Source organism: Lagopus leucura, unplaced genomic scaffold (assembly GCF_019238085.1).
Source record: "Lagopus leucura isolate 7727_CA_CO unplaced genomic scaffold, USGS_WTPT01 Super-Scaffold_100048, whole genome shotgun sequence".
Classification (NCBI taxonomy): domain Eukaryota; kingdom Metazoa; phylum Chordata; class Aves; order Galliformes; family Phasianidae; genus Lagopus; species Lagopus leucura.
This window is the reverse complement of record NW_024962294.1, coordinates 1005359-1020364: the sequence shown is the minus strand read 5'-3', so window position 1 is coordinate 1020364 and position 15006 is coordinate 1005359. Positions and strand designations below refer to the sequence as shown.

General features: G+C 45.8%; 1 protein-coding gene across 8 annotated transcripts; it reads left to right on the top strand.

Moving 5' to 3' along the window:
- Positions 1 to 313: 313 nt before the first annotated feature.
- On the top strand, positions 314 to 14785 carry SFPQ (splicing factor proline and glutamine rich). Of its 8 annotated transcripts, XR_006181334.1 has the most exons (13): positions 314 to 1062; positions 1266 to 1454; positions 1550 to 1851; positions 1970 to 2065; positions 3240 to 3436; positions 3668 to 3752; positions 4003 to 4120; positions 4336 to 4384; positions 4464 to 4585; positions 13490 to 13534; positions 13752 to 13824; positions 14293 to 14360; positions 14481 to 14785. XR_006181334.1 is itself a non-coding variant. In XM_042885017.1 (11 exons), exons 1-10 carry the CDS (start codon positions 415 to 417, stop codon positions 13508 to 13510), a joined length of 1827 nt encoding a protein of 608 aa, XP_042740951.1. In that variant the 5' UTR covers positions 314 to 414; the 3' UTR covers positions 13511 to 13534; positions 13752 to 14785. The 8 variants fall into 8 exon arrangements, 2 of the variants coding, with proteins under 2 accessions (XP_042740951.1, XP_042740952.1); XR_006181336.1 differs by lacking the exon at positions 14293 to 14360 and having other exon boundaries at positions 14703 to 14785; XR_006181335.1 differs by lacking the exon at positions 14293 to 14360.
- The last annotated feature ends 221 nt before the right edge of the window (positions 14786 to 15006 follow it).

Here is a 15006-nt window from a genome sequence, read left to right as displayed (position 1 = left end):
TTCGCGCCCGACTGACTTCCCCGGCAGCCAATCGAAAGCTGAACTTCCGTCGTAACTGACCTCCCGCCGGTCAAACTGCCCAATCAGCACGCAGGAGGTTAACGGATCATCCTGTCCCGATGTCGGCGGTCAAATGAGCCAATCGGCGGAGGGTAGGTTCGTTACCAATAGGATCAAAGAGTTTACGGAACACGGGCGCGCCATTTGTCGCCCTACCTATCGGTCTTCGCCGCTGCGGCAGAGGATTTGTTAGTGGGGAGGAGGGGGCGGTTTCCGGGGGCGGGGAAGGTATATTACGGACGGACAAAGGCGGCGGCAAGGCCCTTTAGCTCGCCGCCATTTTGAGCAGCGGGCTCTGAGGAGCAGCAGCGGCAGCCGGCGCGCCTCTCTTTCTCCGCCTTCCCCACCACCATCATGTCGCGGGATCGGTTCCGTAGCCGTGGAGGCGGCGGAGGGGGCTTCCATCGGCGTGGCGGCGGCGGTGGCCGCGGCGGCCCCAACCACGATTTCCGCTCTCCGCCGCCCGGCATGGGCATGGGCCAGAACCGCGGGCCTATGGGGGGCGGCCCGCAGGGCCCCGGCGGCCCGCCGGGCGGAGGCCCGAAGTCTGAACCGCCTAAGCCTCCGGCGTCGACCTCCGCTCCGCCGTCCTCGTCCTCTTCGTCCTCCGCCACCACGGCGGGCCCCGCCGGCAGCCAGTCCGGCCCCGGGGCGCCTCCTCCGTCCGCCCTGCCCGCGGCGCAGCCGCCGCAGCAGCAGGCCCAGGGCTCCGCGCCCTCCTCCGCGCCCTCCGGCCCCGGGGGGCAGCAGCAGCCGCAGCCCAAGCCGAGCCCCAGCCCCACTCCGGCCGGCGGCCCTAAGAAAGGACAAGGACAGTCGCCCGGCGGCGGGCCCAAGGGGCCAGGCGGGCCGCAGCAGGGGCCGGGCGGGCCTCACAAGGGCGGGCCGGGCCACCGCGGCGGGCCGGGCGGGGAGCCGAGGGGCCGGGGGCAGCAGCACCAGGGACAGCAGAGCCTCTCCTCGCAGCAGGGCCCGGCCGGCGGCGACAAGCTTTCGGACGAGGTGAGTCACGGCCCCCTCCCCCTTTCCCAGCCACAAGATGGCGGCGGCTGCGGCCGGGTACGGAGATCCGCGCGCTCCCGCCGCCATCTTGAGGGGAGGAGCGCGGGGCGGGGGTCCGGGCTGCGCGGGGGGGCGGCGGCGGCGGCGCTCGGATCCGACCGCGGCTTGGCGGCGCCGACTCCATGTGCTCTGCTTCTTCGTAGGGCTTTAAGGCAAACCTCTCACTGCTGAGGAGGCCCGGGGAGAAGACTTACACTCAGAGGTGCCGTTTGTTTGTTGGGAATTTGCCCGCCGATATAACGGATGAAGACTTTAAAAGATTGTTTGCCAAATACGGGGAGCCGGGAGAGGTTTTTATCAACAAAGGAAAAGGCTTTGGCTTCATTAAGTTGGTAGGCATTCGTACCGTCTGCTCGTCTCCTAAAAAATCTCGCAGGTAGCGGCTTATAACCCGATTTCCTAAAACTGGGTTTTAAACTTCCCCCAGGAATCTAGAGCTCTGGCAGAAATCGCCAAGGCAGAACTGGACGACACCCCCATGCGGGGCCGGCAGCTCCGCGTTCGCTTTGCCACGCACGCCGCCGCGCTGTCAGTGCGTAACCTTTCTCCTTACGTGTCCAACGAGTTACTGGAGGAAGCTTTCTCCCAGTTCGGTCCGGTGGAGAGAGCTGTTGTGATTGTAGATGATCGAGGTAGATCAACGGGAAAAGGCATTGTTGAGTTTGCGTCAAAGCCAGCTGCCAGAAAAGCGTTTGAACGGTGTACTGAGGGAGTGTTCTTGTTGACGACGTAAGTATTTTGCTTCTCAGGGTTTTTAGTTCTAAGCGGAGTAAAACTGTCAGTTCCTTCTGTTATATGAGAACAAGGATCGATATAGAAATGTAAAGCGTGTGTATTTTGTATTTAGCACCCCTAGGCCAGTAATTGTGGAACCGTTGGAGCAACTGGATGATGAAGATGGTCTTCCAGAAAAGCTTGCTCAGAAGAACCCGATGTACCAAAAGTAGGCACGCTCTTTTTGCTATAATGAGTCTGCAGATAACGTAGTATGGTCACTGACTGTGTAAGAGTTAGGGTGGTTTTCAGAACCTGGCTCTGAATATCACAAATGGTGCATAAATATCAGCCTGATAACAGATTTTGGGGCTAAATGTAGGAGTGTAATTGCGCAGCTCAGAAATCGGGTGTCAGCTGTTACAGCTTGTTTTGTCGTTGATAATTGTAGTGGTGAGACTTAGGTTGGTGTTCCATTGGGAAATAAATGTGTTGGAATTATTACTTTGAGAAACAAAGTAAAATCTCAGGTTGCTACATGGTTACCAAATGTATGGACTTGCCTTACCAGGAGACCACTGTGCGTGAGAGTTGGTAGATGAGTTTTAGGTTAGGACCTGTGCATGTAAGCCTGTTTGTTGTAGAACTGTGCTTTTCAGGCTGCAAAAGGGAGTGGATGGAGAAGGCCTTATGGGTGTTACATGAGAAAGTGTTTGAAATCACTTGTTTTGGTCAAAGACTTCAAGAACCTTAGTAACCATGTTCCTGTAAAGAGTGCAGACCAGTGTAGTGTTTTTCCTGAGACCTTAAAAGTACTTAGAATTGGTAATATGTGAAAAGTTCTTCAACTTTTCCATTTTTTCCATTAACTATTGCATCTCTTAACTTCAGCTGCTTTGTCAGCATAAGCTGTCAACTCTCAGATGTTTTGAAGGCTAGCTTAAAGTAAATATTACTCTGCTTTAGCACAGTACTCTGGTAAGTCAGCTCTGGAAACTCCGTGCTCAGGGGCTTTTTCAGCAGCTGTCTGCATATGGGCAAAAGGCTCGTCTTAGTTTTGGATTTTGCATCTGGCATTTGCCTGCAGAGGAGGGTTCTGATGAGGAAGCTGCAGGGTAAACATGCAGTAGAACAGGAAGCAGAACAATTTGCTTGGATGTGATGGTGCAGGAGACGCTCTGTGTTTGCCTTTGGTGTAGTTCTTGAGTTAACTTAAATGCTGCTGTTTAAATCCATAAAATGCTGTATGGTTTTCATTCTGTCCAAGCAGTCTCTAATCACGTTGTTGAGGTGATTCCCGGTTTCCTTTGTTTCCTTGTGCTTGGCTGTGGTGCCAGTGATTTTTTTGTTGACCTTCATTTTTGAGGCTTGTGCAGCCTGGCTGAGCATCTTCCTTTCTGCAGGGAAAGAGAAACTCCTCCCCGTTTTGCTCAGCCTGGCAGTTTTGAGTTTGAATATTCCCAGAGATGGAAATCTTTAGATGAAATGGAAAAACAACAGAGAGAACAAGTGGCAAAAAACATGAAAGATGCCAAGGACAAACTCGAGAGTGAGATGGAAGATGCTTATCACGAGCATCAGGCAAACCTCTTGCGTCAAGGTAATGGGCTCCGAATTCTTTGTCTCCTCATGCTTGTTTTTGCTCTGAATGCTGCCTTCAGTGCCTGACTTGCTAACGGCTCGAATAAGTGCGCTTCCTCAGTCTGACCTAAAAGTATGATTAAGACCAGTGCTGTGTGGTGTCTGCAGTAGTAGAATTGATGTTACTCTAATTCAAATCTGAATTTAAGTCAGTGTGTGGAGCTCCTGCTGACAGACTTGGTTTCTGCAGACCTTATGAGGCGTCAGGAGGAACTGAGACGTATGGAAGAACTCCATAATCAGGAAATGCAGAAACGCAAGGAAATTCAGCTCAGGTTGGTCTGGCTTTTACAGGATTTTTCAGTTGTACGTTTTTTAATGGTTGATTTGTGAAAACTTTCCTCAAGAAACCATTGCTGCCTCAGTTTGTAGATGAGAAGTTGAACAGCAGTTCAAGGTTTTTTTTTTTCCTTGATTGTGTTTTTTTTTCTGAAGCATAATCATTAACTGAAACTGCTCATGTGTGGGGCTGATGTCTGCTGTGTGTGACTGCTGTGGTTTAATAATCTGCTCTGGGTTGATCAGGCAGGAGGAGGAGCGTCGCAGACGGGAGGAGGAGATGATGATCCGTCAGCGAGAGATGGAAGAACAGATGAGAAGGCAGAGGGAAGAGAATTACAGTAGAATGGGTTATATGGATCCCGTAAGTGAAACCGCTCTGTTTCCTGGATTGATGACCGTGCTCAGAGATTTCCAGAGTTCTTGCATGTTGTTGAGGTCGTGTTCTGCTTCCTTGAGGTTAGAGGTGGTGTCTTTGTGTAATTGAGGTGGTAGTAGTTGGCTGTGCGCACGCTTTGTCTCCTGAGAGGCTGAGTCTCAGTCGTAGCTTCTGTGCTAAAAGTTGTTTCTTCTATGCAGAGGGAGAGAGACATGAGAATGGGTGGTGCCACCACAATGAACATGGGAGGTAAAGAATTTTTAAATGATTACTTAATGTGGCTACCTCAGAAATTGTCAGAATATGATTATATATTTCTCTTTCTTAGATCCTTATGCTTCTGCAGCCCAGAAATTTCCACCTCTTGGAGGTGGAGGCGGCATAGGTTATGAAGCTAATCCAGGAGTTGGCCAAGCAGCCATGAGTGGTTCTATGATGGGAAGTGACATGGTAACGTATCCTGTGATGGCTTTAGTTTAGCACAAGAGAAAAGTTGCAGTTGGAAATGAAGTTCTGTGTTCGGTTGTGTAAATTTCACTGTTAACTGCTGACTTTCTCGTCAGGTGTTTAACATGGAGGAGTAGTTTGGCATTATGTAGTGCTAGTTTAGTTAACCATTACGGTAGTTTACGCAGTTGGAAGTTGTTTGTAACTGAATTCAAATGTGCTGTTAAGCATATTTGCAATTAACTCTGACCTTATTGGACTTGAGAAATTCTGCATCACAGTTAGGCTTGGAAGGATTTTTATAAATTCTAGAGAATACGAAAATTTTCAGAATTAAAATAACAGTAGAAGCTGTTGAGTAATGTGACCTTCTGTATGGGCAAGTGAGATGATTGTTCTCCTTTCCACAGTTGAACATTGCATTTATTTTGGCCCTTCCAAGCCTTGGTAGAATTGATGCATGCTGTTAGAGATATGCTGTTAATTCAGAAATCTGCCAACGTCTCTTAAGTAGCAGATTAACTTAGATAATGGGAGCAGCATATCACTTACTCTACATGCTGATGTTTGCTATAGAAAAGCAGGATTGCTGTCTTTTTTTTTTCCAAGACTTAGGGCACGTTCCAGTGGTCTGACTGTAGCCATTTTGTGGTTCCTGATCCACAAGGGAATGAAATGATAGCCTGTTCTTGTTGCTTTCTCTTTGTTGGGGATGACTGTAGGTAGAGTTTGTTAAGGCTGCTGCATATCTCGTGCTCCGAGGTATGGTTCCAAGCTGCACTATTTTTGGCACACTATATGTGTGGATGGGCTTTGAGCCTGCTTGGTGTTATCACACTGAAGCAATGCTGATCCAGGTTAAAGAAATGCTTACTGGGTATAATGGAAAGCTGTTGGTTGAGGTGGTGATACTAGCGTGCTTTCACCCTCCTCTTACAGGGTGTACTGTGTTGCACAAGCTGAACGAAATGATTTTTGGGTGGGTTTAGGCCTCTGGCTTAACTTTGTGAGCTACCATAACAGCTTATCAAATATCTTCTGTTTTGATGGGAACTGTGTCTTAGAAACCATAACTCTGCAGAGCCGCAACGATTCAGCAGACAGTGCTGGTGGCCTTAATGTACCTGTAGTCTACTGATACCTTTAGGCAGCTCTTAAGCTTCCAGCAAATAGTTAGGCAGTCTGTGGTAAATGCTGTGAGTATTTTTCTCCTCTTGAAATTCCCGGTACAGGTGCATGCTGAACGAGTGTAATACCTGAAAACGTGTGACAGGGAGATGGCCTTGAGTTTCTTAGGATGGGGGATCTCTGCCACACAGTGCTGTCACAGTTACTGGGCTGACATCTTCGTGAGGGAGAGGAGGTAGACTTCAGCTGCCACGAAGTAGGCAGGAAAAAGATTTGTTAGCATTTGACATAACTTTCCTTGGGAGGAGTGAAACTGACTTTGAGAAGCCGGGTCTGAGTTTTCAGTTGCAGGTACCTTTTGTAACAAACAGCCCAGCATTGTTCTGTTACTTGGTAGCAGAAAACTGTGCTTGAGACCAAGGTCGAGAGCTTTTTGTTAAAATTTGGCAGTTCTGTACATTGAATGCTGATCACAACTACTGTTACAGTAACTGAATGAAGTACGTGCAATGGGAGGTGCTAGCAAGAATATCTGAAGTCTCTGCTTTATTGCAGGGTAACTTAGCTTTTACATCTTGGTGTGAAGCCTTTCAACACTGAAGCTGTGAATTTTTCCAGGAGCTTGTGATGAAGGTGGGGTGGGAAGGGATCTATTGACTGGATGCACACAACCCTTTGTGCATAGTTCTGACCTGAAACGGAGTCAGTTGTGGTTCTCTGAACACACACTGCACATACAGCAGCAGTTTCGGAGTGTGTGGGATGGAACAGAAGCAAGTCTTTTGATGGAGCAGTTGCGTTGGTTAGGTAAATCACTGGTCATGAGCTTTTTCACATTTTTTTTTCTTCTTGTAATGCAGTAGCGCTCACTATCAGTTTTGATTACTGCCTAAGGCCTCTACAGTTTAGTCAGCAGACCGTAGTCTTAACCCCATCTTGAAAAGCACATGGGCTCTATTGCAGCACATGCCATTAACTGGTGAGTAGGCATTCTGTTTACAGTGACATTTCATGAATGTCAGCTCGTACTTCAGTGAACTGAAGAAGCTCTCTCTGGCTAGGCTTGTTTGGAAGTGACAGTGATGTAATCTAAGCTTTTATCGCACTAAAGGTGAGAAGTTTGCAAGCTGTTTGCATTAACTTGGTTGAAAATTGCTAGAAGCTCATTGTGAAAAGTTGTTAATTCACATCTGCACTAATGCTTACATTTCTAGCACTGCAGGGAGGATCTGTTCTTTGTAACAGATGTATGAGAATGCATCAAGTGGGAACATACCTCAAGGCATGTATTACAATAAACTAATTTTTAAATTACCCTTTTTTCCTTTCTATGTTCCCGGTACCTGTGGATCGGCTCAATGGTGATTGTATCGACGAACCTTGACTGCGGAACCTTCTAAAAATATATACTTAACACACATGGACATCAACTACATATAATGAACTGTTAATTCTGTTCCAATAGCGTCCTGAACGCTTTGGGCAGGGAGGTGCGGGGCCCGTGGGTGGCCAGGGTCCTAGAGGAATGGGGCCTGGAACACCAACAGGATATGGTAGAGGGAGAGAAGAATACGAAGGCCCAAACAAAAAGCCCCGATTTTAGATGTGACCTGTAGTTTCATTCCAGTTTGTTTTGTCTGTCTTGTTTAGACACCAACTTTTTAATTCTTGCATTTTAGTAAGAAAGCTACGTTTTTATGGATGTTAGAAACTTACTGACCTAATATTTGTAAGTGGTCTGTTTGGGCAAGTACAACTTAATTATGTAATGCAGTGTTTCAAAACAAGTTTAGCTGTTTTTTTGATGTATAACGTCCCTAACTTGATGGCAGTGTACGTTGTGCCACTGAATTCCCAAAGTGTACCAACTTTTTTTTACTGTGCTTCAAATAAATAGAAAACTAAATGTAGTAACTCTTCTTGCCATTCATGGTTAAATTAAGAGGCTAAATATAATATAACCACACCTTCAGCAGTAAACTGAGAGTCTTGCCATAGAGATCCAACTAGGCCCAGGGTGTGGAACTGTAGTGAAGAGCTGAGATCTCTTCCCATGAAGCCTCTAGCCTAAGACTGGGACAGATAGCTTTAACTGCCCAGTAGGTGCAGATTTTTGAACGTTGGGCTGCAATAAGAAAGCAACTCAAAATCTTGCAGATGCTGTCAGATAACGGTAACGAAAGCTACGCTGCAAGCAATGCAGTATGTAAAGCATTTCTTACCTTAGCTCTGGATGACGGGTGGTGGGCTGGTTGCACTTACCACCTTGGCAGTTACTGCTTGATACTTTCTAAAGGCTTTAAGCAGAAGACTAGCAATGGTTATTTTAAAATAAATCCATAGAAAGACTTGTATTGACTGACTCCCTAACTTACGGGTTATTAATGAGATATTTATATGCTCTTAAGCTGTTTGAGATTGCAGGATCTGGCCTTGCTCCGTATTGTGTACCTGCCTGAAACTGCTTGGCAAAAAAAAAACAACCCAGAAGTGCTGCTCAAGTGATTAGGGGAGAACCTGCTAATTCATACTTGTAACTTGCTTATGTCCTCGTGCTAATTGAGTGGACTAATTTGCATAGCTCAGAATTCAATTGTATTATGGGGGCTGCAGGAACTAGTCCTGAATCTTGTAGCTGCTGGATAAATCATAAAAGCCTGTATGTAAAATACAGAGAAATGAGCATTCTTGCACGATGGCTATTGTTATTATTGATGTGTAGAGGTAATGCATCAAAAGCAGTATCTAAATCTGGAGTTAATGCTGCACCGTACAAATAAATTCCCTTCAAGGCTGTTTTGTAGATCTGATGAATTCGTTAGCTTGCTGTTAATTTCATTAACTCCCCTCAGGAGAATTTCAAAGCATTCTGGACTCAAGGTAGTTGCTTTGCTTATTATTACATTGTACCAGATAAGCTGGGAACACGACTTCCCAGCATAAAATGCCTTGGTGTTAATGCAGGATACGTGAACCTGCTTAGCACACAGTAGGTAGACGTAGCTGGCTGTACCTTCATGCAATTCCCCAACTACTGAGCGTTCTGTAAGTAGTTTCAATCTTAACAGTGATCTTTCCACTCCTCGTGCTGAGCATTGGCTAACTCTAAATTCTGTGCTAAATTCTCTGTGGTTAAAAGTTCAGTGTCAGATGGGCAGTATCTTAGAGTGCAGATGATCGCTCGTGAAGTGCTCCCTATAAGTGCTGATACCCCTTAAATGACCAAAGTGGCATGTTGTGAAATACTGGTCCCAGGTAACACTGACTGCAACATTCAGTGCACCAAATAGTGACTCAGCTGGTTTGGTGAATGCTTTTTATCTTCCCAGAAAAGTTTGGAGATTGATAACGTGCTAAGACAATGAATTGTTACTCAGGAAGCTCTGAACTGGCAGTTCCTGCACTGCAGACCAGGTATCTGGGAGTACTTGTGTTGGATATTGAGCTTAAAACCAGCAGTCCCACTGCAATTTGCTTCAAGGAGAACTAAATAATGCCTGTGTTTTCTGCAGGGTGTTCGTGGGACACCCACAAAAACGGAAGGTGTCTGAGCTGGGGAATTCTGAACGCAAACATGAAATTAATGTTTTCAGTTTATTTTTCAGATGACATGTCATTCTTTATTAAAGAGATGCTGGTGCATATCCTAAAGTACGTTCTTTTGTAGCTCTGTAACTGAAGAGTGGAGGATGCTGATGTCCTTGTACCTTACAGAGGTGGTCTTTTGGTACCCTGTTTTGTACATAAGCTACTGCTGGTAGCATAGATGAGTTGCAAAAACAATGGCTATAGTAAATATATGGAGAGGATTTGGCAGTTTTCAAAAGATCTGAAAGCTCGGCTAAATCTGGCTTGGTTGTAGCTGTATAAGCAGAATCTCTAAAATGAGCCCTGCTTTGAGTTGCACGTATTCAACAGGCATGACAATTAAATAGCCAACTTCACTTCAAGACCTTTTAAAGGTAGTGTCTTAAAAGCTGGCAAACATGTCAATGTTAAAACGTGATCAAGTTATGAAACGTGGGAGGTGAGAAGCTCATGTTCCTTTGATCTGTTTGATGAGGTTTTGGACTTTTTTCAGCAAATCAGATCGATGTAACTGAATCATGAAAACAACTAAGAAAAGTGCTTGGTTGGTCAGACCTGTTCCTGGCTGGGTCTGCCTTGCATAACCTATTTTTGTACTGGACTTGGAGGACATTGGCTGTTGCAATTTAGCTTTGTTTTAACAAAATTTGAGCCCTTTTTGACACTTGATATCTAAAAACTGCAGCATGTAGAAACTGGTATCTTCATATCTTCACACTTTCTCAAATGAATAGAAAATGATCCCATCTTCTGGTGTAGACACACTAATCATGTATACAGCTGATGAGAACCTGAAACTGCTTTTGAGATTTTGTGGTATTTTTGTGGTAGAAAAATTCTTGGCTTCTCCTTGGCAACCATTTATTGTGGCAGCAAGCTTTTGCTGGAGTTTCTGAGACTGCAATTTACACTTAAAACTAGTGGCCTGCTACATAACTGCACTTAGCCAGCATTTCTGCAGTTCATAACTGTGAGGAACGTAGTACCACAAATGGCAATGGACATTAGGACCCGGATGTAGTATTCCTGCTTGCTCCAAGATTCTCATTGCCGACTGCATACAGGTAGGTAACAAGCAATATAATATAACTTGGTGACTTTCTATGTAATCTTATACTGTGGGTATTCTGACATCACACTTCTGACTGTGGAATTACAGTGCAGCACTCTTCATACCTGTATGTTAAACTTGCATCAAAGCTGCGTGGTTTTCGGTTTTAAGCTTCTGCCTTGTTCAAAGCCAGTAGGCAACGACTTACTGTGGTTCTTAGCAAAGTGCTTTCAGACCCGATTCCTTTGTACGTGTGGCTCGGCCTGTGTGCATTTCTCTCAGTTACGGTGTGACGAAGATGTTCTTGGAGGAGCTCTGTGGGGAAGAGGGAGCGTGGTCTTGCACTCAGTGAACAAGTCGACCCAGTGCTCTCAGTGCATAGAACAGGGCCGTTCAAACTTTCCGCAGTGACAGTGGCCCATTTGCAATGCATCCCTTGATGTAGAGTCTTGGCTCGGTAGGAAATGTGTCAGTAATCGCTGCTGTAGCCCTGTGTGAACTGGTAGCCAAAGCTCAGTAACGTGGTCAGCTTCAGGATGGATTGGGAATGCTTCTCAGGACATACATATGACTGCTTGAGTGAATAGCCCTGTAAAATTTCAGTAGAGCTTATTGGACATCTCAGTTGTCTTTGATTAATCCTCGATTGGCAAACAAAGTACATTTCTCTGCCTTGGACAGCGGTGAGGTTCTATACTTCTGCCTCTCAGTCATCTTGGTAGCGTGATGCTCATCTTCATTTCTCATCTGTCTCGAGGATGTGATTCTAAACTCTTCATTAATAGAAATGCTGAATGTAGCTTTTCAGGATTAACATGTTTACGTTTCCAGACATCCAGACATGCTGATCTCCAGCTCTTTTGCATGAGTTCTTGAACCTGAATTTCAAGGTCCCTTGTTTCAGCACACGACCTGGCTCGTCTGATCAGCTTTTCGGAGGCGCTGTGATGTGTTTTCCTGCTTGATCTGCAAAGTTCTGCTTTGCATACTCGTTTCTGGTATTTTGGACCAATCTGTGTTATGTTCAAGAAAATACTCTTGCTGTCCAACACGCAGTCTGCTGGTCAGCCTTGCCCTGCTGTAGTTAGCTTACAGTGTTCCTCTGAAAGCAGCCAGCTGCACCTTACATCTCAAGACTGCAATGCTAGGCCTTTGCTTAGAGCACAGTGAGTGTAGCTCAAATCTGACCAAACAGGGACACAGTTTGTCACAAAGTCAGTTTGATTTTTATTTATTTATTTTTTTTTTTGGTGGTGGCTTACTCTAAACCTGGGACTGGAATTCAGCAGCAAAACTGCTGACAGTGAGCATGCTGTCATGTAGTAAACTGGAACTGTTAATCTTTAAGCCGATGCTCAGATGGAAGTAGTATTTCCAGTGTGCTCTGGACGCTTGACTTTACCTGCAGGAATGTCGTGGAGGGGTTTTGGGCACATCTGCTCTATTCTACATACTTAAACTTGGTAGGGTTTTGACACTCTTGGAGCAAGCAACCTGTGACTGAACCATAGGTCTCATACCAGCTCTGACTGCCTGCAGTAATGAAACTCGGTGTGGTAGATAACTGAAAAGCCAGTCTGTAACAAGCGCGTACCAACCAATGGCATTGAAGTGCTTGCATTGTGTTTCATCTTGGTTTTCTATCTTGGTGTGAAACACACTTTTTCTCAAAAAGATCATCTGAAGCTCAGAAGTGTGGTGTCAGAATACATATGCGTACCTGTTAGGCCCTCAGGCCAGATTCTGGTGCTGTCAGGAGAGCACAGCATAGCGTGTATGGGGGCTTTACTGTAACATTAAGCATCCAAAGTGTTGATTTGCTTGCAGTTTTCCCCATAGCTAAACACTGAGGCCTGTGAGTAGTTTTAGGACTTCAGCAGTAATGGGGTTGCATGTCTCTGTTAATCATTGCCAGCTGCAGTGACATGATCAGGAAGGCCAGTGTTCTGTTCCATCACGTTAAATAAGGCTAAGCTCGTTAGAAAGGATGCATAAAAAGTATTGCTGCTCTGACTAATTACTTGGCTTCTTCCACTACTAGGAAGTTTGGAATCGGCTAATTAGCTTCAGATTTCTCTCTCTATACCAGCTAGTGGGGCTCTTAAATAGCTACTTACTGGAAAAGGAAAAAAGGGAGGATTGGCCTTCTCCCACTTCTGTCATTGCTGCTAGGTAATGATTGACATGTTAGGACTTGGCTGTGCAATCCCGCAGTGGTCTGTGAAACCCCATCTCTATAAATGTTGCTTCTGAGCACCAGTACTGAAGAGCTAACTGGGAGGGCTGGGAGGAGTGTGGCTATGGAAGTGAATCTGGAGTGTTAAAAGGATGCACAAAGATATAGTATCCCTTATGCATGGTGTTTGTTGCTATGGCATAGAAAACAAAATGTGCATACTCTCTTTCTGCTCCCGAGGGCCATGATAAAACCCAGGTGGTGGGTTGGAGACTAAACTTGAACTTTTCCCTACCTGGTCAAATCCCACTGTGAGCATTGCGATTCGCCTCCCAGCTTGAGGTGTGCACAGAACCTTGTACTGCTACATCCTTAGTTGCTAACCATTGAAGTTTGCCCTCAATTAAGCTGTAAGTAAAAGGGGGGGAGGTCAGAAGGGAAGAAGCTGTCGCTTAGAATAAAAGCAGTAGACTTCCAGTGCTAATCTCTAGTGTCTTCCTTTGGCTTTTGAAGCACTTCTAGGACTATTGAACTGGGGGCTGCTAGGAATAAGGGGCACTGCACTCCTTCACGAAGCAGAAGGAAGAGGGCATTGTACAGGAGACAAACTAGGCTCAAATAGAAGAAGTAGCTTGATTGGAATCCTTAATGCCTTCACATAAGGGATAGTATACCTCTGGCTGCAATCAAACCACATTGTACTCAGACTGGTGATTTACGGTTTGTGCTCTGACAAGGTGCAGTTCTTCAGTCAACTACATGCATTTTCCTTCACTTCTTTACAAGTGCTTAGGCTAGCCTATTTCTGCCCCTTATTCTTCCATTTAATATTTTGGAATAGTTTGTAAGTTCCCCTTCATAACTAATCAGTCCACGTATCTGAAATCTTTGCTTTTTAAGTTAGCTTTGAAATGGTTAGAAGTTTCTGTATGTTATTGTAATAACTTCACTTGTTATCCTTTAGGTGAAGATGCGAGCTGAGTGAAACTGGGGTGCTCATCCATGAGAGGTAAGCACAGCCCTGTCCTGTTCTGAATGGGAGGAATAACAAAATGGGCAGCTGGTGTGCAGTCAGTGGGAAACAAGCAGCGAGTGTGTGAGATGTGGGACTTGGTGTGGGGCTGTGACCTGGGTTTGGCACTTGGGAACAGTGGTCAGAAACACCTTTCTGTTTGTATGACAGATTGCAGACCTGCTGTTGATAAAAGCTGTGATGATTTTTCTAGTTCAGGAGCTGAGCATGAGCACATCCAGCGTGATGTCCCGTGATGTGAGTGGAGCAAGGGAACAAGGCAACAAGTAAGTAGAGAATGCCCTTAGGCTGCTGATCTGTTAGAGCAGCACATCGCAAGGGGATGTGTGGGGTAATTCCTGCCTGAAGCTTCTGTGATTGATCTCATTTTTATATAAAAGCTGTATTTCTTTCGTGGAGCCAAGGTATAACTGTTGGTTTAGGCTTTTCAGCCATGCAGCATCACGCAAAACCGTTTTCTGAACACTGCAGGTGGTCAGGGCAGGAAATGATCATGCCTAAGATTGAGGCTGAAGTGGATGGGCTGGGAATGGGGTGCAGTGATTGTCAGCAAAGGAGGAGAGCAATGAAGCAGATAATTAAGTGTTAAAGTTGCTACAAAAGCTGTGTTTTTGAAATAGTTAACGAACACTGAACTTAACGAGAAGGAGCAGGTAGTGGTTTAGGGAAATAAAGTAACTTGTAGAGCTGGAATTAATGACATCTTCCCTCTAATTTGCTACTTAAACTACAAGGGGAGCTGCAGATTTGTTTAAATCTTGAGTGGAGAGTAACATGCAAAGTTCTGTAACACGAGGGAGGGGTAAGTGACAACCCAGACGTGCTGCAGCTCACCCTGCAAGTCGTGAAGGTGATGAGATTCAATCAGTGAACTGATTGAATCCAATGTGACTTGTCACTGCTGCTCTTGTTTCTTGGGTAGTGAAGCACGAAGCCACTTCAGATCTTTTAAGTTTGAAGTAGAGGACGATGTGGATGCTGTTCATTTCATCTCAAGCCTAACAAGAGACCTTAAGATTCTAGAGAGAGTCTGTCAGGTGCATGACCTTCCTTTGTGATGCACTGATTCCCTTTCTGTGTGGCTGCTTGTGATTTCTGGTGGCGATTTCTATGTTCTGGCTAACGGCACGCTTTGTACTTGCAGAAGAAGACGAAGCCCAAATGCAGTGAAGAGGAGCCAGGAACGTTCCAGGAGTTTTTAAAAATAAAGTATTTGAATTTTCTTAATGCTGCCTTGTTTTGTTGTGGAGTGCATTCAGCAGGTGAGCCGTTACGTTCTGTGTTGAGTAACCGCCTGCAGTGCGAGCCTGTGGGAGGGGAATGCAGGATGTGCTTTGAGCATTGGGTGAGGAAGGGGTTCAGGCACTGGGCTTCACGTGGCAAACACACGAGGCGACCGCCCTGAGCTGAGGGCTGGGACGTGTCTGTTTTTCACCTGCTGTGCCCTT